Source organism: Bombina bombina, chromosome 7 (assembly GCF_027579735.1).
Source record: "Bombina bombina isolate aBomBom1 chromosome 7, aBomBom1.pri, whole genome shotgun sequence".
Taxonomy (NCBI): domain Eukaryota; kingdom Metazoa; phylum Chordata; class Amphibia; order Anura; family Bombinatoridae; genus Bombina; species Bombina bombina.
In genome coordinates this window covers 570626216-570651367 of record NC_069505.1, presented here as the reverse complement: position 1 = coordinate 570651367, position 25152 = coordinate 570626216, and the positions used below count along the sequence as shown (strand labels likewise).

General features: G+C 43.0%; 1 protein-coding gene across 1 annotated transcript in view; it reads left to right on the top strand.

The window, feature by feature from the left end:
• The window catches only part of PRRC2A (proline rich coiled-coil 2A), a 354922-nt gene that overhangs the window by 120502 nt on the left and 209268 nt on the right, over positions 1-25152 (top strand). The window contains exons 8-12 of the mRNA XM_053721959.1: positions 2850-2929; positions 3206-3345; positions 23091-23175; positions 23257-23485; positions 23569-23854. Coding sequence (XP_053577934.1) covers positions 2850-2929; positions 3206-3345; positions 23091-23175; positions 23257-23485; positions 23569-23854 — 820 coding nt within the window. The remainder of the gene's footprint in view (positions 1-2849; positions 2930-3205; positions 3346-23090; positions 23176-23256; positions 23486-23568; positions 23855-25152) is intronic.

The following is a 25152-nucleotide window of genomic DNA, read 5'->3' as shown; positions in this document are numbered from 1 at the left end:
GGTGGTTGTCTCTGGATCTTCACTCCAAAGGAACCTGCATCCGCAGACCATCCTGGGTGATCGTGATGACAGACGCCAGCCTTCTGGGATGGGGAGCAGTCTGGGGCTCCCTAAAGGCTCAGGGAGTCTGGACTCAGTCAGAGTCTGTTCTTCCTATAAACATTCTGGAGCTGAGAGCGATCCTCAATGCTCTGGCATGGCCTCAACTAGCCTCGGCCCAGTTTATCAGGTTTCAGTCGGACAACATAACTTCCGTGGCTTACATCAATCATCGGGGAGGAACAAGGAGTTCCTTAGTGATGACGGAGGTAGTCAGGATAATTCAGTGGGCGGAGGCCCATTCTTTTTGCCTGTCGGCGATCCACATCCCAGGGGTGGACAACTGGGAGGAGGACTTCTTGAGCAGGCAGACCTTTCATCCGGGGAAGTGGGAACTCCATCCGGAAGTGTTCTCCAGACTGATTCTCAAGTGAGGTCAGCCGGGATTAGATCTTATGGCATCTCGACAGAATGCCAAGCTCCTGAGATACGGGTCAAGGTCCAGGGACCCTCAAGCAGAGCTGATAGATGCTCTGGCGGTGCCTGGACCTTCAGTCTAGCATACCTATTTCCTCAGTTTGTGCTTCTTCCTTGGGTCATTGCTCAAATCAAGCAGGAGAGGGCATCGGTGATCCTCATTGCACCAGCTTGGCCTCTCAGGATTTGGTATGCAGATCTAGTGGACATGTCATCTCTGCCACCTTGGAGACTTCCGTTTAGGAAGGATCTGCTAATTCAAAGGCCCTTCCTTCACCCAAATCTCGTTTATCTGAAGCGGACTGCTTGGAGATTGAACGCTTAATCCTATCCAAGCAAGTTTTTTCTGACTCGGTCATAGAGACCATGATTCAGGCTCGTAAGCCTGTAACTAGGAAGATTTACCATAAGATATGGCGTAAATATCTATATTGGTGTGAATCCAAGGGCTACTCATGGAGTAGAGTTAGGATTCCTAGAATTTTGTCTTTTCTCCAAGAGGGTTTGGAGAAGGGTTTATCGACAAGTTCTCTGAAGGGTCAAATCTCTGCTTTATCTATTTTGTTGCACAAACGTCTGGCAGGTGTCCCAGATGTTCGATCGTTTTGCCAGACCTTGGTTAGGATCAGGCCAGTGTTCAAACCAGTTACTCCTCCATGGAGTCTTAATTTAGTTCTCAAAGCTCTTCAAAGGGCTCTGTTTGAGCCTATGCATTCCTTAGATATTAAGTTATCTTGGAAAGTTTTATTTCTGGTCGCTATTTCTTCTGCTCGAAGAGTGTCTGAGCTCTCAGCATTGCATTATGAGTCTCCTTACCTTATTTTCCATTCAGATAAGGTAGTTTTACGTACTAAAATAGGATTTCTTCCTAAGGTAGTTTCTGATCGGAACATTAATCAGAAGATTGTTGTTCCGTCATTGTGTCCTAATCCTTCTTTTTAGAAGGAACGTCTCCTACACAATTTGGACGTGGTCCGTGCTTTGAAGTTTTACCTGCAGGCGACTAAGGACTTTCGTCAGTCTTCTTCTTTGTTTGTGGTTTTTTCAGGAAAACGTAAGGAACAGAAAGCTACGGCTACTTCTTTCTTTTTGGCTGAAGAGTATCATACGGTTTGCATATGAGACTGCTGGACAGCAGCCGCTAGAGAAAATTACGGCTCATTCCACAAGGGCTGTTGCTTCCTTGTGGGCGTTCAAAAATGAGGCTTCTGTGGAACAGATTTGCAAGGCTGCAACTTGGTCCTCCACACTTTTTCAAAGTTCTACAAATTTGACACTTGCCTCGGCTGAGGCTGCTTTTGGGAAGAAGGTTCTTCAAGCAGTGGTGCCTTCCGTTTAGGTTCCCTGTCTTGTCCCTCCCGTATCATCTGTGTACTCTAGCTTGGGTATTGAAACCCATTAGTAATTAGGTGATCCGTGGACTCATCGTGTCTTCAAAAAGAAAAGAAATTTTATGCTTACCTGATAAATTTTTTATTTTTTTTGACACGATTCCACCGCCCACCCTGTGTTTTAGACAGGTTGTGGGTTTTTTGTAAACTTCAGACACCTCTGCACCTTGGATTTTCCTTTCTCTTCCTAACTTTGGTCGAATGACTGGAGTGGGAGGGAAGGGAGGAGCTATTTAACAGCTCTGCTGTGGTGCTCTTTGCCTTCTCCTGCTGACCAGGAGGTGAATATCCCATTAGTAATTAAGATGATCCGTGGACTCATCGTGTCAAAAAATAAATAAATTTATCAGGTAAGCATAAATTTTCTTTTTATTCTTTTTAAATTCCTCATATACTGACACGCGGAAGTGTCCATATAATGCTTTTTTAGGCAAGGCACAGGCCCCCCCCCTAACATATTATCCCACTTGCCTTGGGTACCATATGCAAGTGCTGATAATAAACGGTTTGCAGATAGCAATAAAATGTGTTTGAAATGTCAACTACTATTTGACCATAGTGTCAAATCCCCTGAAAAATGCAAGGTCCTTCCCGAGGCTAATGGTCAGACTTGCCAAGGGGCTGCAGTGTTTCCTGAGACTAATGGTCAGACGTGTTATGGGGTGCATCACTCTATGGTAGTCTCAATCATTATACTGATTTTTATTTTAACAACTTATCTACATATTAACTCATCCTAGTTACCCATCATTGACTTGATCCAGGTTAACTGTATGGTTCCCTTGTTCTGTCACCAGTCCTAGCTTTGTTATACATAAGATTTTAGTATAGCCAGACTGATTGGTATAATGCCATTCCATAACATGTCTTTTGATCATTATTTTACAATCAATTTTCTTTTGCTAAACCTTTCCACAATAAATAGTTTTTTCTCTCTCTCAGATGTATCCCCCATACCTGCCTTTCCCTCCTCCTTACGGGCCACAGGGGGCCTTCCGCTTTCAAGGACCAGAGGCCCCCAGGTAAAAATTACGATATTATCTAAAGCTACGTCTCTGCAAATTTTCAGTTTTGCGCTGATGCCTGTGCATTATGATCCCTAGTAACTTAATCACTGTCTTACACTAATGCAGCTTGCTTTTTTATTTATACAGTTGATCAATTTTGAGCGTATACAGTTTTCAACCACTTCTGAGTTGGACCCCTCAGTTATGCCCTGTATTTAAAAATCTTTAGTATGTTGATAATCTCCTAGTTATCACTAAGATGTGTTTCTAAATTGGTACAATTGTATGCAGGTTCCCACGGCTGGCAGCTTCCCGTACTCCACAGTCTGCTCCCAGGATGTCAGAGCCTGTGAACCGTCCATCAATTTTAAAGCAGGATGACCTGAAAGAGTTGGATGAACTTGAGCAAGAGGGTGATGATGGCTGGGCAGGTAAGGTTGTGTTTCCACTTGGACCCTATGGTTTTGAGCGGGAGCGGGACTTTGGTAGCTGTGGTTCTTTTTTTTTTTTTCTTTTTTTTTTTTTTTTTTAAGGTTATTATAAACATATACAATGTATTAGGATTGGCAAAACTTGAGTAGTACAAACGTTGGGATACAATCCACGGTGATAAAACAGTGTACAGTCAGGTAGATATATATTCAAGATGAAATAGGCAGATATATCAGTAACCTAATTTTTGTAATTATATATACCTCTTCTTAAGTAAGTAGGCCACTCTTGGACCGTGGTAAAGTATAAATACTATGGAGGTAAGTGAGTTGAGGCTATATCCACTTTCTCTTGTAAGGTGTATCCAGTCCACGGATCATCCATTACTTGTGGGATATTCTCCTTCCCAACAGGAAGCTGCAAGAGGATCACCAACAGCAGAGCTGTCTATATAGCTCCTCCCCTAACTGCCACTCCCAGTTATTCTCTTGCAGCTCTCGACAAGCATGGAAGCAGTTAGAGAGATGTGGTGTAATTTAGTTGTTTTTCTTCAATTCAAAAGTTTGTTATTTTTAAATAGTACCGGAGTTGTACTATTTTGGTCTCAGGCAGAAAAAAGAAGTCTGCCTGTGGTCTCTAATGATCTTAGCAGGTTGTAACTAAGATCCATTGCTGTTCTCACACATAACTGAAGAGAGAGGTAACTTCAGCTTGGGGAATGGCGTGCAGGGTATCCTGCTATGAGGTATGTGCAGTCTAAAATTTTCTAGAGAAATGTATATGCTAGAAAATGCTGTTGATACCGGATTTATTTGAGGTAAGCCTGATTACAGTGATTTAATAACGACTTGTATCATGCTTACTATTAGAGGTAACACTCTTATTACTTTTTCAAATTACTGAAATATAAAACGTTTGCTGGGAGTGCTTAAATGTTTTTTTATATGCTTTTTGGTGATAAAACTTTATTGGGGCCCAGTTTTTTGCCTAGAGATAGTTTTGTTAGGCCTCTCACTGTGTAGACAGGAGTGGGAGGGGCCTAATTTCACGCCTAAATGCGCATTAGCTTTTGCAGACTGAGACATCCAGTTTCCCTGAAGGTGTTCCCTGAATGCTTAGGACCTCTCTGAAGGGTTTTGGTGCTTTCCAAAGTCGTTTGTATGACAAGCTTAGAACACTTAAGAGAGCCAATTCATTTGTTTCTGATGCCATTGTTCATTTGACTAAACTAACGGCTAAGAATTCTGGTTTTGCTATGGCTTAAATCATGGTCAGCTGACATTACTTCAAAGTCTAAGCTTCTTAATATTCCCTTCAAGGGGCAGACCCTATTCGGGCCTGGTTTGAAGGAGATCATTTCTGATATCACGGGAGGAAAAGGTCATGCCCTCCCTCAGGACAGGTCTAATAAATCAAGGGCCAAACAGACTAATTTTCGTGCCTTTCGAAACTTTAAGACGAGCGCTGCATCAACTTCCTCTAATACAAAACAAGAGGGAACTTTTGCCCAGTCCAAGTCGGTCTGGAGACCTAACCAGGCTTGGAACAAAGGTAAGCAGGCCAAAAAGCCTGCTGCTGCCTCTAAGACAGCATGAAGGATTGGCCCCCGATCCGGTAACGGATCTAGTAGGGGGCAGACTTTCTCTCTTCGCCCAGGCTTGGGCAAGAGATGTCCAGGATCCCTGGGCGTTGGAAATTGTATCCCAGGGATATCTTCTGGACTTCAAAGATTTCACCTTTCACAATTATCTGCAAACCAGATAAAGAGAGAGGCATTCTTACATTGTGTTCAAGACCTCCAAGTTATGGGAGTGATCCACCCAGTTCCAAAGGAGGAACAGAGACAAGGCTTCTATTCAAATCTGTTTGTGGTTCCCAAGAAAGAGGGAACCTTCAGACCAATCTTGGATCTCAAGATCCTAAACAAATTTCTCAGGGTCCCATCATTCAAGATGGAGACTATTCGTACCATCCTACCTATGATCCAGGAGGGTCAATACATGACTACAGTGGATTTAAAGGATGCTTATCTTCACTTTCCGGTTCACAAAGATCATCATCGGTTTCTCAGGTTTGCCTTCCTGGACAGGCATTACCAGTTTGTAGCTCTTCCCTTTGGGTTAGCTACAGCTCCAAGAATCTTTACGAAGGTTCTGGGGTCATTTCTGGCGGTCCTAAGGCCGCGGGGCATAGCAGGCGTCAAATTTCCAAATTGCCAAGTCTCATACGGACATAGTTCTGGCATTTGAGGTCGCACGGGTGGAAAGTGAACGAAGAGAAGAGTTCTCTATCCCCTCTCACAAGAGTTTCCTTTCTGGGAACTCTGATAGATTCTGTAGAAATGAGGATTTACCTGACAGAGACCAGGTTATCAAAACTTCTAAATTCTTGCTGTGTTCTTTATTCTACTTCTCGCCCTTCGGTGGCTCAGTGTATGGAAGTAATCGGCTTAATGGTAGCGGCAATGGACATAGTGCCGGGACACAAAGCTGATTAGAGCAGCGGCAGCAAATTAACAGCGGATACTCCTCTTGAGAGAGGTGGGGCCAATCCAGCAATGTTTAGTCTGTAACTAAGGGGCTAATGCCTATTGAATGGGTTACAGGAGGATGTTCACGTCACAGTGTAAACAAAGCAGCCTGCTCTGACAGGAGTGGCTGCACAACTGATCCAAGCGGCTGTAGTCAAATGTTAGCTTAAAATGTTAGCGAAAAAACCCCATAGAGAGAGATGGGGCCACTCCGCCCAAGTTGGTCTGTATTATATGAGCAGGCTCAGTGCGGCACACATTGCAACAATAGTAAGGATTTACTAAGGCAGTGATAAGTGAATGTTGGCAATGTTTGCCGCGATCGGTAAACACTGGGTAGGGATCGAGGCTTTACACATTTTTTTTACATTTTTTACACCTTTGCATACGAAACATTACTTAGATACTAAGGAAATTAATGTTTAAATAATCAGTTCATTGATCTAACCAGCCCAGGTTTTATTCACAGACGGCACAGGTGACATAACATAACGTCAGAACTTCCACATTGGTGGACTAATAAAGAGATGTGAATTTTTGAACCAATTGAATTACAGGGATGGGTTTTTAAACTGGTAACTAACAGTCAGTTTTTAAGCAGGCTAGGATTAAGGCAGACGCCGAAACCGGTCAGCCTTTTTTGGCAATGTTTTTCAAATTTATTTTGTCTCTTACCCTGGGGCAATTACAACCCTTTGTTTAAATAAAGCTTAATTTTTACTTGCACTCTGGTGCTCCTGACAACCTTCTTTCTCAGAAAAAATAGTGCCGTTTGCCCGCCTACATCTCAAACCGCTGCAACTCTGCATGCTCAGTCAGTGGAATGGGGATTAATTTGTCCCCTCTACTAAATCTGGATCAAGAGACCAGGGATTCTCTTCTCTGGTGGCTATCTCGGGCCCATCTGTCCAAAGGTATGACCTTTCGCAGGCCAGATTGGACAATAGTAACGACAGATGCCAGCCTTCTAGGCTGGGGGGCAGTCTGGAACTCCCTGAAGGCTCAGGGATCATGGACTCAGGATGAGACCCTCCTTCCAATAAACATTCTGGAACTAAGAGCGATATTCAATGCTCTTCAGGTTTGGCCTCAGCGACAATGAGGTTAATCAGATTTTAGTCGGACAACATCACGACTGTGGCTTACATCAACCATCAAGGGGGAACAAGGAGTTCCCTAGCGATGCTGGAAGTTTCAAAGATAATTCGTTGGGCATAGATTCACTCTTGCCATCTATCAGCTATCCATATCCCAGGTGTAGAGAACTGGGAGGGGGATTTTCTAAGTAGACAGACTTTTCATCCGGGGGAGTGGGAACTCCATCCGGAGGTGTTTGCACAATTGGTTCAACGTTGGGGCAAACCAGAACTGGATCTCATGGCGTCTCGCCAGAACGCCAAACTTCCTTGTTACGGATCCAGGTCCAGGGATCCCAAGGCAAAGCTGATAGATGCTCTAGCAGGTCCTTCAACCTGGCTTATGTGTTTCCACCGTTTCCTCTGCTCCCTCGTCTGATTGCCAAAATCAAGCAGGAGAGAGCATCGGTGATTTTGATAGCACCTGCGTGGCCATGCAGAACTTGGTATGCATATCTGGTGGACATGTCATCCCTTCCTCCATAGACTCTGCCTCTGAGACAGGACCTTCTACTTCAGGGTCCTTTCAACCATCCAAATCTAATCTGAGACTGACTGCCTGGAGATTGAACGCTTGATTTTATCAAAGCGTGGCTTCTCCGAGTCAGTCATTGATACCTTAATTCAGGCCTGTCACCAGGAAAATTTATTATAAGATATGGCGTAAATATCTTTATTGGTGTGAATATCTTTATTGGTGTGAATCTAAGGGTTACTCATGGAGTAAAGTCAGGATTCCCAGGATATTATCTTTTCTCCAAGAAGGATTGGAAAAGGGATTGTCAGCTAGTTCCTTAAAGGGACAGATTTCTGCTCTGTCCTTTTGCACAAGCGTCTGGCGGATGTTCCAGACGTTCAGGCTTTTTGTCAGGCTTTAGTTTAAACCAGTTGCTCCGCCATGGAGTTTAAATTTGGTTCTTAAAGTTCCCCAAGGGGTTCCGTTTGAACCTTTTCATTCCATAGATATCAAGCTTTTATCTTGGAAAGTTCTGTTTTTGGTAGCTATTTCCGAGTTATCTGCCTTACAGTGTGATTCCCCTTATCTGATCTTCCATGCAGATAAGGTAGTTTTGCGTATCAAACCTGGGTTTTTACCTAAGGTGGTATCACTATCTAATAAGAATATCAATCAGGAGATTGTTGTTCCGTCATTGTGTCCTAATCCTTCTTCAAAAAAGGAACGTCTATTACACAATCTTGACGTGGTTTGTGCTTTAAAGTTTTATTTGCTAAAGATTTTCGTCAAACATCTGCTTTGTTTGTTTTCTACTCTGGACAGAGGAGAGGCCAAAAGGCTTCGGCAACTTCTCTTTCTTTTTGGCTAAGAAGTATAATACACTTAGCTTATGAGACTGCTGGCCAGCAGCCTCCTGAAAGGATTACAGCTCATTCTACTAGAGCTGTAGTTTCCACATGGGCTTTTAAAAATGAGGCTTCTGTTGAACAGATTTGCAAGGCGGTGACTTGGTCTTCGCTTCATACTTTCTCTTGTTAAGTGTATCCAGTCCACGGATCATCCATTACTTATGGGATATTCTCCTTCCCAACAGGAAGTTGCAAGAGGATCACCCACAGCAGAGCTGTTATATAGCTCCTCCCCTAACTGTCATATCCAGTCATTCTCTTGCAAGCCTCAACCAAGATGGAGGTCGTAAGAGGAGTGTGGTGTTTTTATACTTAGTTTATTCTTCAATCAAAAGTTTATTTTTAAATGGTGCCGGAATGTACTGTTTATCTCAGGCAGTATTTAGAAGAAGAATCTGCCTGCGTTTTCTATGATCTTAGCAGAAGTAACTAAGATCCTTTGCTGTTCTCACATATTCTGAGGAGTGAGGTAACTTCAGAGGGGGAATAGCGTGCAGGTTTTCCTGTAATAAGGTATGTGCAGTTAATATTTTTCTAGGGATGGAATTTGCTAGAAAATGCTGCTGATACCGAACTAATGTAAGTAAAGCCTTAAATGCAGTGATAGCTACTGGTATCAGGCTTATTAATAGAGATGCATTACTCTTATAAAAATGTAATATAAAACTTTTGCTGGCATGTTTAATCGTTTTTATATGTATTTGGTGATAAAACTTATTGGGGCCTAGTTTTTTTCCACATGGCTGGCTTGAATTTGGCCTAGAAACAGTTTCCTTAGGCTTTCCACTGTTGTAATATGAGTGGGAGGGGCCTATTTTGCCATTTTTTTGCACAGCAAAAATTACAGACACAGACATCCAGCTTCTTCCTGCATGATCCAGGACATCTCTGGAGGGCTCAAAAGGCTTCAAAGTCGTTTTTGAGGGAGGTAAAAAGCCACAGTAGAGCTGTGGCAGTTTTGTGACTGAAGGAAAAAAAAAAAAAAAAAACCCCGTTTTTGTCTTTTATTATTTTTTGGGTATTAAGGGGTTAATCATCCATTTGCAAGTGGGTGCAATGCTCTGCTAACTTGTTACATACACTGTAAAAATGTTGTTAGTGTAATTGCCTTTTTTCACTGTTATTTCAAATTTTTGCAAAATTTGTGTTTCTTAAAGGTGCATTAACGTTTTTTATATTGCTTGTAAACTTGTTTAAAGTGTTTTCCAAGCTTGCTAGTCTCATTGCTAGTCTGTTTAAACATGTCTGACACAGAGGAAACTACTTGTTCATTATGTTTGAAAGCCATGGTGGAGCCCCATAGGAGAATGTGTACTAAATGTATTGATTTCACCTTAAACAGTAAAGATCAGTCTTTAAATATAAAGAAATATCACCAGAAGATTCTGACGAGGGGGAAGTTATGCCGACTAACTCTCCCCACGTGTCAGACCCTTCGCCTCCCGCTCAGGGGATGCACGCTAATATGGCGGCAATTACATCAGGGACGCCCATAGCGATTACCTTGCAGGACATGGCTGCAATCATGAATAATACCCTGTCAGAGGTATTATCCAGGTTGCCTGAATTAAGAGGCAAGCGCGATTGCTCTGGAGTTAGGAGAAATACAGAGCACGCAGATGCTGTAAGGGCCATGTCTGATACTGCGTCACAATATGCAGATCATGAGGACGGAGAGCTTCAGTCTGTGGGTGACATCTCTGATTCGGGGAATCCTGATTCAGAGACTTCTAATTTTAAATTTCAGCTTGAGAACCTCCGTGTGTTGCTTGGGGAGGTATTAGCTGCTCTGAATGACTGTAACACAGTTGCAGTACCAGAGAAATTGTGTAGGCTGGATAAATACTATGCGGTACCGGTGTGTACTTACAGAAATTATTAGCAAGGAGTGGGATAGTCCGGGCGTGCCTTTTTCCCCACCTCCTATATTTAGAAAAATGTTTCCAATAGACGCCACTACACAGGACTTATGGCAGACGGTCCCTAAGGTGGAGGGAGCAGTTTCTACTTTAGCAAAGCGTACTACTATCCCGGTTGAGGACAGTTGTGCTTTTTCAGATCCAATGGATAAAAAATTGGAGGGTTACCTTAAGAAAATGTTTATTCAACAAGGTTTTATTTTACAGCCCCTTGCATGCATTGCGCCTGTCACGGCCACGGCGGCATTCTGGTTTGAGGCCCTGGAAGAGGCCATCCATACAGCTCCATTGACTGAAATTATTGACAAGCTTAGAACACTTAAGTTAGCTAACTCATTTGTTTCTGATGCCATTGTTCATTTGACTAAATTAACGGCTAAGAATTCCTGATTCTCCATCCAGGCGCGTAGGGCGCTATGGCTTAAATCCTGGTGAGCTGACGTGACTTCGAAGTCTAAATTACTCAACATTCCTTTCAAGGGGCAGACCTTATTCGGGCCTGGTTTGAAGGAAATTATTGCTGACATTACTGGAGGTAAGTGTCACACCCTTCCTCAGGACAGGGCCAAAGCAAAGGCCAAACAGTCTAATTTTCGTGCCTTTCGAAATTTCCAGGCAGGTGCAGCATCAACTTCCTCCGCTTCAAAACAAGAGGGAACTTTTGCTCAATCTAAACAGGCCTGGAAACCTAACCAGGCCTGGAACAAAGGCAAGCAGGCCAGAAAGCCTGCTGCTGCCTCTAAGACAGCATGAAGGAACGGCCCCCTATCCGGCGACGGATCTAGTAGGGGGCAGACTTTCTCTCTTCGCCCAGGCGTGGGCAAGAGATGTTCAGGATCCCCGGGCGTTGGAGATCATATCTCAGGGATATCTTCTGGACTTCAAAGCTTCCCCTCCACAAGGGAGATTTCATCTTTTAAGGCTATCTGCAAATCAGATAAAGAAAGAGGCATTCCTACGCTGTGTGCAAGACCTCCTAGTTATGGGAGTGATCCATCCAGTTCCGCGGACGGAACAAGGACAGGGTTTTTATTCGAATCTGTTTGTGGTTCCCAAAAAAGAGGGAACCTTCAGACCAATTTTGGATCTAAAGATCTTAAACAAATTCCTCAGAGTTCCATCTTTCAAAATGGAAACTATTCGGACCATCCTACCCATGATCCAAGAGGGTCAGTACATGACCACAGTGGACTTAAAGGATGCCTACCTTCACATACCGATTCACAAAGATCATCATCGGTTTCTAAGGTTTGCCTTTCTAGACAGGCATTACCAATTTGTAGCTCTTCCCTTCGGGTTGGCTACAGCCCTGAGAATCTTTACAAAGGTTCTGGGCTCACTTCTGGCGGTTCTAAGACCGCGAGGCATAGCGGTGGCTCTGTGTCTAGACGACATCCTGATACAGGCGTCAAGCTTTCAAGTTGCCAAGTCTCATACAGAGATAGTTCTGGCATTTCTGAGGTCGCACGGGTGGAAAGTGAACGAGGAAAAGAGTTCTCTATCCCCACTCACAAGAGTCTCCTTCTTAGGGACTCTTATAGATTCTGTAGAAATTAAAATTTACCTGACGGAGTCCAGGTTATCAAAACTTCTAAATGCTTGCTGTGTTCTACACTCCATTCCGCGCCCTTCGGTAGCTCAGTGTATGGAGGTAATCGGCTTAATGGTAGCGGCAATGGACATAGTGCCATTTGCGCGCCTTCATCTCAGACCGCTGCAATTATGCATGCTGAGTCAGTGGAATGGGGATTACACAGATTTGTCCCCTCTGCTAAATCTGGATCAAGAGACCAGAGATTCTCTTCTCTGGTGGTTGTCTCGGGTACACCTGTCCAAGGGTATGACCTTTCGCAGGCCAGATTGGACAATTGTAACAACAGATGCCAGCCTTCTAGGTTGGGGTGCAGTCTGGAATTCCCTGAAGGCACAGGGATCGTGGACTCAGGAGGAGAAACTCCTTCCAATAAATATTCTGGAGTTAAGAGCGATATTCAATGCTCTTCTGGCTTGGCCTCAGTTAGCAACACTGAGGTTCATCAGATTTCAGTCGGACAACATCACGACTGTGGCTTACATCAACCATCAAGGGGGAACCAGGAGTTCCCTAGCGATGTTAGAAGTCTCAAATATAATTTGCTGGGCAGAGTACCACTCTTACCACCTGTCAGCAATCCATATCCCAGGCGTGGAGAACTGGGAGGCGGTTTTTCTAAGTCGTCAGACTTTCCATCCGGGGGAGTGGGAACTCCATCCGGAGGTGTTTGCTCAGTTTATTCATCGTTGGGGCAAACCAGAGTTGGATCTCATGACGTCTCGCCGGAACGCCAAGCTTCCTTGTTACGGATCCAGGTCCAGGGACCCAGAGGCAACGCTGATAGATGCTCTAGCAGCGCCTTGGTTCTTCAACCTGGCTTATGTGTTTCCACCGTTTCCTCTGCTCCCTCGACTGATTGCCAAAATCAAACAGGAGAGTGCATCGGTGATTATGATAGCACCTGCGTGGCCACGCAGGACTTGGTATGCAGACCTAGTGGACATGTCATCCTTTCCACCATGGACTCTGCCTCTAAGACAGGACCTTCTGATACAAGGTCCTTTCAATCATCCAAATCTAATTTCTCTGAGACTAACTGCATGGAGATTGAACGCTTGATTCTATCAAAGCGTGGCTTCTCCTTGTCAGTCATTGATACTTTAATACAGGCACGAAAGCCTGTTACCAGGAAAATCTACCACAAGATATGGAGTAAATATCTTTATTGGTGTGAATCCAAGAATTACTCATGGAGTAAGGTTAGGATTCCTAGAATATTGTCTTTTCTCCAAGAGGGCTTGGACAAAGGATTATCAGCTAGTTCCTTAAAGGGACAGATTTCTGCTCTGTCTATTCTTTTGCACAAGCGTCTGGCAGAGGTTCCAGATGTCCAGGCATTTTGCCAGGCTTTGGTTAGAATTAAGCCTGTGTTTATACCTGTTGCTCCCCCGTGGAGCTTAAACTTGGTTCTTAAAGTTCTTCAAGGAGTTCCATTGGAACCCCTTCATTCCATTGATATTAAACTTTTATCTTGGAATGTTCTGTTTTTGATGGCTATTTCCTCGGCTCGGAGAGTCTCTGAGCTATCTGCCTTACAATGTGATTCTCCTTATCTGATTTTTCATGCAGATAAGGTAGTCCTGCGTACCAAACCTGGGTTTTTACCTAAGGTGGTTTCTAACAAGAATATCGATCAAGAGATTGTTGTTCCATCATTGTGTCCTAATCCTTCTTCAAAGAAGGAACGTCTTTTACATAATCTGGACGTAGTCCGTGCCTTGAAGTTTTACTTACAAGCTACTAAAGATTTTCGTCAAACATCTACCCTGTTTGTCGTTTACTCTGGAGAGGTCAAAAAGCTTCGGCAACCTCTCTTTACTTTTGGCTTCGGAGCATAATACGCCTAGCCTATGAGACTGCTGGACAGCAGTCCCCTGAAAGGATTACAGCTCATTCTACTAGAGCTGTGGCTTCCACCTGGGCCTTTAAAAATGAGGCCTCTGTTGAACAGATTTGCAAGGCCGCGAATTGGTCTTCGCTTCACACTTTTTCCAAATTTTACTTTTGCTTCTTCTGAGGCTGTTTTTGGGAGAAAGGTTCTTCAGGCAGTGGTTCCTTCTGCTTAATCCTGCCTTGTCCCTCCCATCATCCGTGTACTTTAGCTTTGGTATTGGTATCCCATAAGTAATGGATGATCCGTGGACTGGATACACTTAACAAGAGAAAACATAATTTATGCTTACCTGATAAATTTATTTCTCTTGTAGTGTATCCAGTCCACGGCCCGCCCTGTCCTTTTAAGGCAGGTCTAAATTTTAATTAAACTACAGTCACCACTGCACCCTATGGTTTCTGTTTGTTTTCGGTCGAATGACTGGATATGACAGCTGGGGGAGGAGCTATATAGCAGCTCTACTGTGGGTGATCCTCTTGCAACTTCCTGTTGGGAAGGAGAATATCCCATAAGTAATGGATGATCCGTGGACTGGATACACTACAAGAGAAATAAATTTATCAGGTAAGCATAAATTATGTTTTTTCAAAGTTTTATAAATGTGATACTTTTGCTTCTTCGGAGGCTATTTTTGGGAGAAAGGTTTTACAGGCAGTGGTACCTTCTGTTTAAGTACCTGCCTTGTCCCTCCCTTCATCCGTGTACTTTAGCTTTGGTATTGGTATCCCACAAGTAATGGATGATCCGTGGACTGGATACACCTTACAAGAGAAAACATAATTTATGCTTACCTGATAAATTTATTTCTCTTGCGGTGTATATATTTAATGGTATATATTTAAACCATTAAATATATACAGGTAGCCCTCAGTTTATGCCGGTGGTTTGGTTCCAGAAGGAATAGTTGTAAATCGAAACTGTTGTAAATTGAAACCCAGTTTATAATGTAAGTCAGTGGGAAGTGAGGGAGATAGGTTCCAGACCCCTCTCAAAATTGTCATAAGTAACACCTAATACATTATTTTTAAAGCTTTGAAATGAAGACTTTAAATGCTAAACGGCATTATAAACCAATAAAATAATCACACAACACAGAATATATAATTTAAACTAAGTTAAATGAACAAAAACATTTGCTAAACAGCATTATAAACCTAATAAAATAATCAAACAACACAGACTTCACTTGCATTTTTCTGCAAACAGTTTTCTATGCATTCCAATCTGGACTGATTTATAGACAGATCTTGTTCCTTTGAGATCTGCTCGATAGCTCAGGTCTGGTTAAATTGATTAATTTCAGCTTGCTTTGCTGCAACACAAGCGGACAGCTCCACCTACTGGCTATTTTAATAAATGCACTGCTTCTCAATGCTTTTCAATAGGAGTCACATGACTGGGAAAAAAGGTTGTTATTCTGAAACGGTGTAAATTGAACCGTTGTAAAACGAGGGCCACCTGTATATCACCAACAAATTATATAATAAGTTTCAACCATTATGGGCAACATTTCGTTTTTCTGTAAACATATGAAGTACTCTCATCAACAGATCATCATCGTCTAGAGAGATGTAGATAACCAGATATATCTATACAGTTAATACCGAAATAATATCAATGATATAATAAATCTTTTAGCAGTCTGTCTTCTTTGTTCCAGTACAGAAAATGAGTTGCTCACACTTCAGAGTCTATAACTGGAAATTTTTAAGTTTCATGGAAATAAAGTATAGTTGATGAATGATTTAGGTTGTTGTCATGGAGAGAGAAAATAAATATTTCTATAGGATTCATTTTCCTTTGCTTACGAAGTAAGCTCACTGGTGTAAGGAGGGGGGGAAATAAGGGATAATGGGGGAGCGGAGCCATCAAAAACTCAAAGGAGTGAGGTTAGAGGCTAGGAGGCACATATAAGGAAATAAAACTTTGAGGCCGGGTTGGTATAGAAACATATCATCTCTGGACAGTAAAGGGACATAAGTGGTATCTTCCCTCAAGGGGTTGCTGTCACCACTGGACGAAGACGGGAAAGGGGTAGTGGGTATGACCCGCTCTATCCCATAGAGCGGGAAAGGGAGAGGGGAGACACCTTTTTCTCCAACATAGGTGTGTCCGGTCCACGGCGTCATCCTTACTTGTGGGATATTCTCTTCCCCAACAGGAAATGGCAAAGAGCCCAGCAAAGCTGGTCACATGATCCCTCCTAGGCTCCGCCTACCCCAGTCATTCTCTTTGCCGTTGTACAGGCAACATCTCCACGGAGATGGCTTAGAGTTTTTTAGTGTTTAACTGTAGTTTTTATTATTCAATCAAGAGTTTGTTATTTTAAAATAGTGCTGGTATGTACTATTTACTCAGAAACAGAAAAGAGATGAAGATTTCTGTTTGTATGAGGAAAATGATTTTAGCAACCGTCACTAAAATCCATGGCTGTTCCACACAGGACTGTTGAGAGCAATTAACTTCAGTTGGGGGAACAGTGAGCAGTCTCTTGCTGCTTGAGGTATGACACATTCTAACAAGACGATGTAATGCTGGAAGCTGTCATTTTCCCTATGGGATCCGGTAAGCCATGTTTATTAAGATCGTAAATAAGGGCTTCACAAGGGCTTATTAAGACTGTGTAGACTTTTTCTGGGCTAAATCGATTCATTATTAACACATATTTAGCCTTGAGGAATCATTTTATCTGGGTATTTTGATATAATAATATCGGCAGGCACTGTTTTAGACACCTTATTCTTTAGGGGCTTTCCCAAATCATAGGCAGAGCCTCATTTTCGCGCCGGTGTTGCGCACTTGTTTTTGAGAGGCATGACATGCAGTCGCATGTGAGAGGAGCTCTGATACTTAGAAAAGACTTTCTGAAGGCGTCATTTGGTATCGTATTCCCCTTTGGGCTTGGTTGGGTCTCAGCAAAGCAGATACCAGGGACTGTAAAGGGGTTAAAGTTAAAAACGGCTCCGGTTCCGTTATTTTAAGGGTTAAAGCTTCCAAATTTGGTGTGCAATACTTTTATGGCTTTAAGACACTGTGGTGAAAATTTGGTGAATTTTGAACAATTCCTTCATGTTTTTTCGCAATTGCAGTAATAAAGTGTGTTCAGTTTAAAATTTAAAGTGACAGTAACGGTTTTATTTTAAAACGTTTTTTGTACTTTGTTATCAAGTTTATGCCTGTTTAACATGTCTGAACTACCAGATAGACTGTGTTCTGAATGTGGGGAAGCCAGAATTCCTATTCATTTAAATAAATGTGATTTATGTGACAATGACAATGATGCCCAAGATGATTCCTCAAGTGAGGGGAGTAAGCATGGTACTGCATCATTCCCTCCTTCGTCTACACGAGTCTTGCCCACTCAGGAGGCCCCTAGTACATCTAGCGCGCCAATACTCCTTACTATGCAACAATTAACGGCTGTAATGGATAATTCTGTCAAAAACATTTTAGCCAAAATGAACACTTACCAGCGTAAGCGTGACTGCTCTGTTTTAGACAATACTGAAGAGCATGACGACGCTGATAATAATGGTTCTGAAGGGCCCCTAACCCAGTCTGATGGGGCCAGGGAGGTTTTGTCTGAGGGAGAAATTACTGATTCAGGGAACATTTCTCAACAAGCTGAACCTGATGTGATTACGTTTAAATTTAAGTTGGAACATCTCCGCATTCTGCTCAAGGAGGTATTATCCACTCTGGATGATTGTGACAAGTTGGTCATCCCAGAGAAACTATGTAAAATGGACAAGTTCCTAGAGGTCCCGGGGCTCCCAGAAGCTTTTCCTATACCCAAGCGGGTGGCGGACATTGTTAATAAAGAATGGGAAAGGCCCGGTATTCCTTTCGTCCCTCCCCCCATATTTAAAAAATTGTTTCCTATGGTCGACCCCAGAAAGGACTTATGGCAGACAGTCCCCAAGGTCGAGGGAGCGGTTTCCACTTTAAACAAACGCACCACTATACCCATAGAGGATAGTTGTGCTTTCAAAGATCCTATGGATAAAAAATTAGAAGGTTTACTTAAAAAGATGTTTGTTCAGCAGGGTTACCTTCTACAACCAATTTCATGCATTGTCCCTGTAGCTACAGCCGCATGTTTCTGGTTCGATGAGCTGATAAAGGCGGTCGATAGTGATTCTCCTCCTTATGAGGAGATTATGGACAGAATCAATGCTCTCAAATTGGCTAATTCTTTCACCCTAGACGCCACTTTGCAATTGGCTAGGTTAGCGGCTAAGAATTCAGGGTTTGCTATTGTGGCGCGCAGAGCGCTTTGGTTGAAATCTTGGTCAGCTGATGCGTCTTCCAAGAACAAGCTACTTAACATTCCTTTCAAGGGGAAAACGTTGTTTGGCCCTGACTTGAAAGAGATTATCTCTGATATCACTGGGGGTAAGGGCCACGCCCTTCCTCAGGATCGGCCTTTCAAGGCAAAATATAAACCTAATTTTCGTCCCTTTCGTAGAAACGGACCAGCCCAAAGTGCTACGTCCTCTAAGCAAGAGGGTAATACTTCTCAAGCCAAGCCAGCTTGGAGACCAATGCAAGGCTGGAACAAGGGAAAGCAGGCCAAGAAACCTGCCACTGCTACCAAGACAGCATGAAATGTTGGCCCCCGATCCGGGACCGGATCTGGTGGGGGGCAGACTCTCTCTCTTCGCTCAGGCTTGGGCAAGAGATGTTCTGGATCCTTGGGCGCTAGAAATAGTCTCCCAAGGTTATCTTCTGGAATTCAAGGGGCTTCCCCCAAGGGGGAGGTTCCACAGGTCTCAGTTGTCTTCAGACCACATAAAAAGACAGGCATTCTTACATTGTGTAGAAGACCTGTTAAAAATGGGAGTGATTCATCCTGTTCCATTAAGAGAACAAGGGATGGGGTTCTACTCCAATCTGTTCATAGTTCCCAAAAAAGAGGGAACGTTCAGACCAATCTTAGATCTCAAGTTCTTAAACAAGTTTCTCAAGGTTCCATCGTTCAAGATGGAAACCATTCGAACTATTCTTCCTTCCATCCAGGAAGGTCAATTCATGACCACAGTGGATTTAAAGGATGCGTATCTACATATTCCTATCCACAAGGAACATCATCGGTTCCTAAGGTTCGCATTCCTGGACAAGCATTACCAGTTTGTGGCGCTTCCTTTCGGATTAGCCACTGCTCCAAGGATTTTCACAAAGGTACTAGGGTCCCTTCTAGCTGTGCTAAGACCAAGGGGCATTGCTGTAGTACCTTACTTGGACGACATTCTGATTCAAGCGTCGTCCCTTCCTCAAGCAAAGGCTCACACGGACATTGTCCTGGCCTTTCTCAGATCTCACGGATGGAAAGTGAACGTGGAAAAGAGTTCTCTATCTCCGTCAACAAGGGTTCCCTTCTTGGGAACAATAATAGACTCCTTAGAAATGAGGATTTTTCTGACAGAGGCCAGAAAAACAAAACTTCTAGACTCTTGTCGGATACTTCATTCCGTTCCTCTTCCTTCCATAGCGCAGTGCATGGAAGTGATCGGTTTGATGGTAGCGGCAATGGACATAGTTCCTTTTGCGCGCATTCATCTAAGACCATTACAACTGTGCATGCTCAGTCAGTGGAATGGGGACTATACAGACTTGTCTCCGAAGATACAAGTAAATCAGAGGACCAGAGACTCACTCCGTTGGTGGCTGTCCCTGGACAACCTGTCACAAGGGATGACATTCCGCAGACCAGAGTGGGTCATTGTCACGACCGACGCCAGTCTGATGGGCTGGGGCGCGGTCTGGGGATCCCTGAAAGCTCAGGGTCTTTGGTCTCGGGAAGAATCTCTTCTACCGATAAATATTCTGGAACTGAGAGCGATATTCAATGCTCTCAAGGCTTGGCCTCAGCTAGCGAGGGCCAAGTTCATACGGTTTCAATCAGACAACATGACAACTGTTGCGTACATCAACCATCAGGGGGGAACAAGGAGTTCCCTGGCGATGGAAGAAGTGACCAAAATCATTCTATGGGCGGAGTCTCACTCCTGCCACCTGTCTGCTATCCACATCCCAGGAGTGGAAAATTGGGAAGCGGATTTTCTGAGTCGTCAGACTTTGCATCCGGGGGAGTGGGAACTCCATCCGGAAATCTTTGCCCAAGTCACTCAGCTGTGGGGCATTCCAGACATGGATCTGATGGCCTCTCGTCAGAACTTCAAAGTTCCTTGCTACGGGTCCAGATCCAGGGATCCCAAGGCGGCTCTAGTGGATGCACTAGTAGCACCTTGGACCTTCAAACTAGCTTATGTGTTCCCGCCGTTTCCTCTCATCCCCAGGCTGGTAGCCAGGATCAACCAGGAGAGGGCGTCGGTGATCTTGATAGCTCCTGCGTGGCCACGCAGGACTTGGTATGCAGATCTGGTGAATATGTCATCGGCTCCACCTTGGAAGCTACCTTTGAGACGAGACCTTCTTGTTCAGGGTCCGTTCGAACATCCGAATCTGGTTTCACTCCAGCTGACTGCTTGGAGATTGAACGCTTGATCTTATCTAAGCGAGGGTTCTCAGATTCTGTTATCGATACTCTTATTCAGGCCAGAAAGCCTGTAACTAGAAAGATTTACCACAAAATTTGGAAAAAATATATCTGTTGGTGTGAATCTAAAGGATTCCCTTGGGACAAGGTTAAGATTCCTAAGATTCTATCCTTCCTTCAAGAAGGATTGGAAAAAGGATTATCTGCAAGTTCCCTGAAGGGACAGATTTCTGCCTTGTCTGTGTTACTTCACAAAAAGCTGGCAGCTGTGCCAGATGTTCAAGCCTTTGTTCAGGCTCTGGTTAGAATTAAGCCTGTTTACAAACCTTTGACTCCTCCTTGGAGTCTCAACTTAGTTCTTTCAGTTCTTCAGGGGGTTCCGTTTGAACCCTTACATTCCGTTGATATTAAGTTATTATCTTGGAAAGTTTTGTTTTTAGTTGCAATTTCTTCTGCTAGAAGAGTTTCGGAATTATCTGCTCTGCAGTGTTCTCCTCCTTATCTGGTGTTCCATGCAGATAAGGTGGTTTTACGTACTAAACCTGGTTTTCTTCCAAAAGTTGTTTCTAACAAAAACATTAACCAGGAGATTATCGTACCTTCTCTGTGTCCGAAACCAGTTTCAAAGAAGGAACGTTTGTTGCACAATTTGGATGTTGTTCGCGCTCTAAAATTCTATTTAGATGCTACAAAGGATTTTAGACAAACATCTTCCTTGTTTGTTGTTTATTCAGGTAAAAGGAGAGGTCAAAAAGCAACTTCTACCTCTCTCTCTTTTTGGATTAAAAGCATCATCAGATTGGCTTACGAGACTGCCGGACGGCAGCCTCCCGAAAGAATCACAGCTCATTCCACTAGGGCTGTGGCTTCCACATGGGCCTTCAAGAACGAGGCTTCTGTTGATCAGATATGTAGGGCAGCGACTTGGTCTTCACTGCACACTTTTACCAAATTTTACAAGTTTGATACTTTTGCTTCTTCTGAGGCTATTTTTGGGAGAAAGGTTTTGCAAGCCGTGGTGCCTTCCATTTAGGTGACCTGATTTGCTCCCTCCCTTCATCCGTGTCCTAAAGCTTTGGTATTGGTTCCCACAAGTAAGGATGACGCCGTGGACCGGACACACCTATGTTGGAGAAAACAGAATTTATGTTTACCTGATAAATTACTTTCTCCAACGGTGTGTCCGGTCCACGGCCCGCCCTGGTTTTTTAATCAGGTCTGATAATTTATTTTCTTTAACTACAGTCACCACGGTATCATATGGTTTCTCCTATGCAAATATTCCTCCTTAACGTCGGTCGAATGACTGGGGTAGGCGGAGCCTAGGAGGGATCATGTGACCAGCTTTGCTGGGCTCTTTGCCATTTCCTGTTGGGGAAGAGAATATCCCACAAGTAAGGATTACGCCGTGGACCGGACACACCGTTGGAGAAAGTAATTTATCAGGTAAACATAAATTCTGTTTTTCCTTTGGGGGGGGGGGCAGGAGTATAAAATAAAGATGCAGCATGGGCGCAAGACTTAAAATTAAGTAGATATGACTAATATGGGTTATTGTATAGATAACAGTTTTAAGAATGCTCCACAAAGATCCTATTCCTATCATTAATAAGAGGTTGCCATTGGTACTGGGTTTGGGCGTCTACTTAACCGATTAACAATAAATATAATCATAAAAAGAAATATTAGCTTCTCACTAGTTATAGAGAGCAGAAAAATGAAATTAACCTGCGACATAAGGCTGTTATAAGCCCCATAATATCTACATTTCAGAGGTACTCAAATTAGCATGTGCAATAGTGTGATAGATTTGAGGATAACAAACATGAAGACCACCTTTGGACCTGTGGTTAGCTAGGCTGACTAAATTAATGCCTTAGCTCGAAGAGAGATACGTACTGGATGACCAAGGTAATAAGAGCACTAAGTGAATAATAATGTGACAGTATAGCCTTGCCGGCTAGTGATAGCTGGCAGCATACGCTAGTAGTCATTGTAAAGTAACATTAATAAATATCTGGAAATGTACAGCATAAGTTAATATCTAGGGAGTGGGAAATATATCCTAAATGAAAGTAGCCCCAACATGAAACTATACCTGCCTCAGTAGCAGTAAGATGTGATATGGATGACTGGCTCAGATTAAGACAGAAATGTATCTATACTATCATAAACTAATCCCATCATCTGGGCGTGGGCCCAGCGACAGGTAGATGCTATATATAAACACATTTATGTCTAGGAGGAAAGGTAATAAGCTCAACGGGGCTAATACTCAAGTAGAGCTATAAGTGTATATGATTTAAGCTGTGGTTCTTTTAATTTTATTGTGGTGTTAAACAAACAACGACACCAAATCGGTCCAATTAAAGATGCTGTAAGAAAAACAAAGTTAATGATAAAAGTTAGTACAAAATAAACCAAAAAAACATTTCACCCTCATTTACTTTGTCTCCTCCCCACTGTTCCAGAAGCACAGTGCTACAGTCAATGGAAAGCTGTAGCGCTACCTTCTGTACAGAGAAAAAGCGCACATTTGATGCTGCCTTCTCTCTGCCTCTCCTCAAGTGTTAATACTGTTAGAATGCCCTTACTAAATGTGTGCGTCCTGAAGTAAGTGCGCCTGAATGAAACCCACCAGCAGTGATTGCTTATGATAATATAGGCATGTTCAAAATCATTTTAAAACATGTTAGCAAAATGCTAGAAGTAAATGTTCTTATTTACCATTCAGAGGGAGGGTTGTTCTTCCCCAGTTGTACCTCTTGATCCAGAATATATCATTCAACATCCTTTTCTTTCTGCAGGGGCACACGAGGAGGTGGATTACATGGAGAAGCTAAAATTCAGCGATGATGAGGATGGGAAAGAAACAGACGATGACGAAAAAAGGTTTGTTTTACTTACTTGCTTGCGTTCGCTCGTTTTCTCCTTTTTGTGTTCCCTGACTCAAAATTATCCTCCCGTTTCCAGGGAAACTTTTATTCCCAGCACAGAGCAGCTGCCTGCACCTTTAGCACAGAGGGCAGCAGATCCTTCTGATGCCAGGAAGGGTGCACCCACTGAGGAAAAGCCTCCCCCGGCCAAGGCAGCCTGGACAGAGGGGCCACGAGCCCCAGAACCTACACAAGCACCTGTCGCCATTGCACCAACTGCTCACAGGGGTCAGCCTGCTCGTCGTGGGTCACAGCCCGAACACAAGGTGAAATGAGCAATCCTTTGGGCTGGCGTGTCACTCTTTTTTTTAAAGATTGGATTCTAATTTATTTATTTATTTTTTTCCAGGAGAAGCAAGCTGCACCCCCAGTGGCTCCACCAGAAGATGAGGACGAGGCGTGGCGCCAGCGCAGGAAGCAGTCATCCTCTGAAATCTCGCAAGCAGTAGAGAGAGCTCGCAAGAGGAGAGAGGAGGAAGAGCGCCGCATGGAGGAGGAGAGGAGAGCTGCTTGTGCCGAGAAGCTGAAACGTCTAGATATGAAGCATAAACCAGCTACTGAGGAAGCTGAGCCTGTCACAACTGTTAAGAGTGGGGCCATTGAAGTGGCAGAACCCAGAAATCCGACTCCTCCTGGTATGATATTGTGTATGGGTTATATTTATGTAAAGTATGATTTAAAGGGACAGTCTAGTCAAAATCAAACTTTCATGATACAGATAGGGCATGCAATTTTAAACAGCTTTCCAATTGACTTTTATCATTTATATTTGCTTCATTCCCTTGGTGATATTTTTGAAAAGCTTAACCTAGTTAGGCTCAAGCTGATTTCTAAACCTAGTTTAGAGCGTTTTGAAAGTTTTTTTCACAGTTAGACATTATTAGTTCATGTGTGTCATATAGATAGCATTGTGCTCACTCCCATGGAGTTATTTAGGAGTCTGCACTGATTGGCTAAACTGTATGTCTGTCAAAAGCACTGAGATAAGGGGGCAGTCTGCAGAGGCTTAGATACAAGCTAATCAAAGAGGTAAAACATATAAATATAACAGTGCTGGTTATGCAAAACTGGGGAATGGGTAATAAAGGGATTATCTATCTTTTAAAACAATAACAATTCTGGTGTAGACTGTCCCTTTAAAAGGAAATGAAACCCAGAAATTTTTTCTTTCATGATTCAGAGAGCATGCAATTTTAAACAACTTTCCAAATTACTTATATTATCCGATTTGCTTTGTTCTGTTAAAATCCTTTGTTGAAAATAATACTTGGGTAGGCTCAGGAGCTTGGAGCTAGTTGCTGATTGGTAGCTGCACATATATACCTCTTGTCATTGGCTTACCAATTTTTTAAGCCAGCTCCCAGTAGTGCTTTGCTGCTCCTTCGATAAAGGATACCAAGAGAATGGAGAAAAATTAACAATAGAAGTAAATAGGAAAATTGTTTGAAATTGAATACTCTATCAGAGAGTTCCAGGCACCTTTAATATTAGAGGCTTAGATTTATTAACAGAGGTAGCCGTGAAAGAAGCACACAAGAACACTGAACTGTAGTGCTATATTGTTAATCAGAAAAAAAGCATAATTTATGCTTACCTGATAGATGTAATTCTTTCATGGCTCATGGGCTCTCGCCACCTTTATGAAAGAAAAGTAAAATTTATAAAACTGACCACTTGTATGAATCAAGTTTAGGTTGTACTTGAGTATTTAAAGTTCCAAATAAATGTGTGGGAATAAGCTAGGTGAGAAGGTTTCCTTCTAGAGCAATATAAGCAAGTCTGTTACATGCACATGAACGTCTGCTATAAGCCATGCTTGGTGCAGTGCAAACACTTATGTTTCAACTATATCTCTATATAGCGTCTTTTGTAATATTTGCACTGGTAAAAACAAACCAGTTATATTCAGAAGGCTTTAAGTGATTGTAAAGTT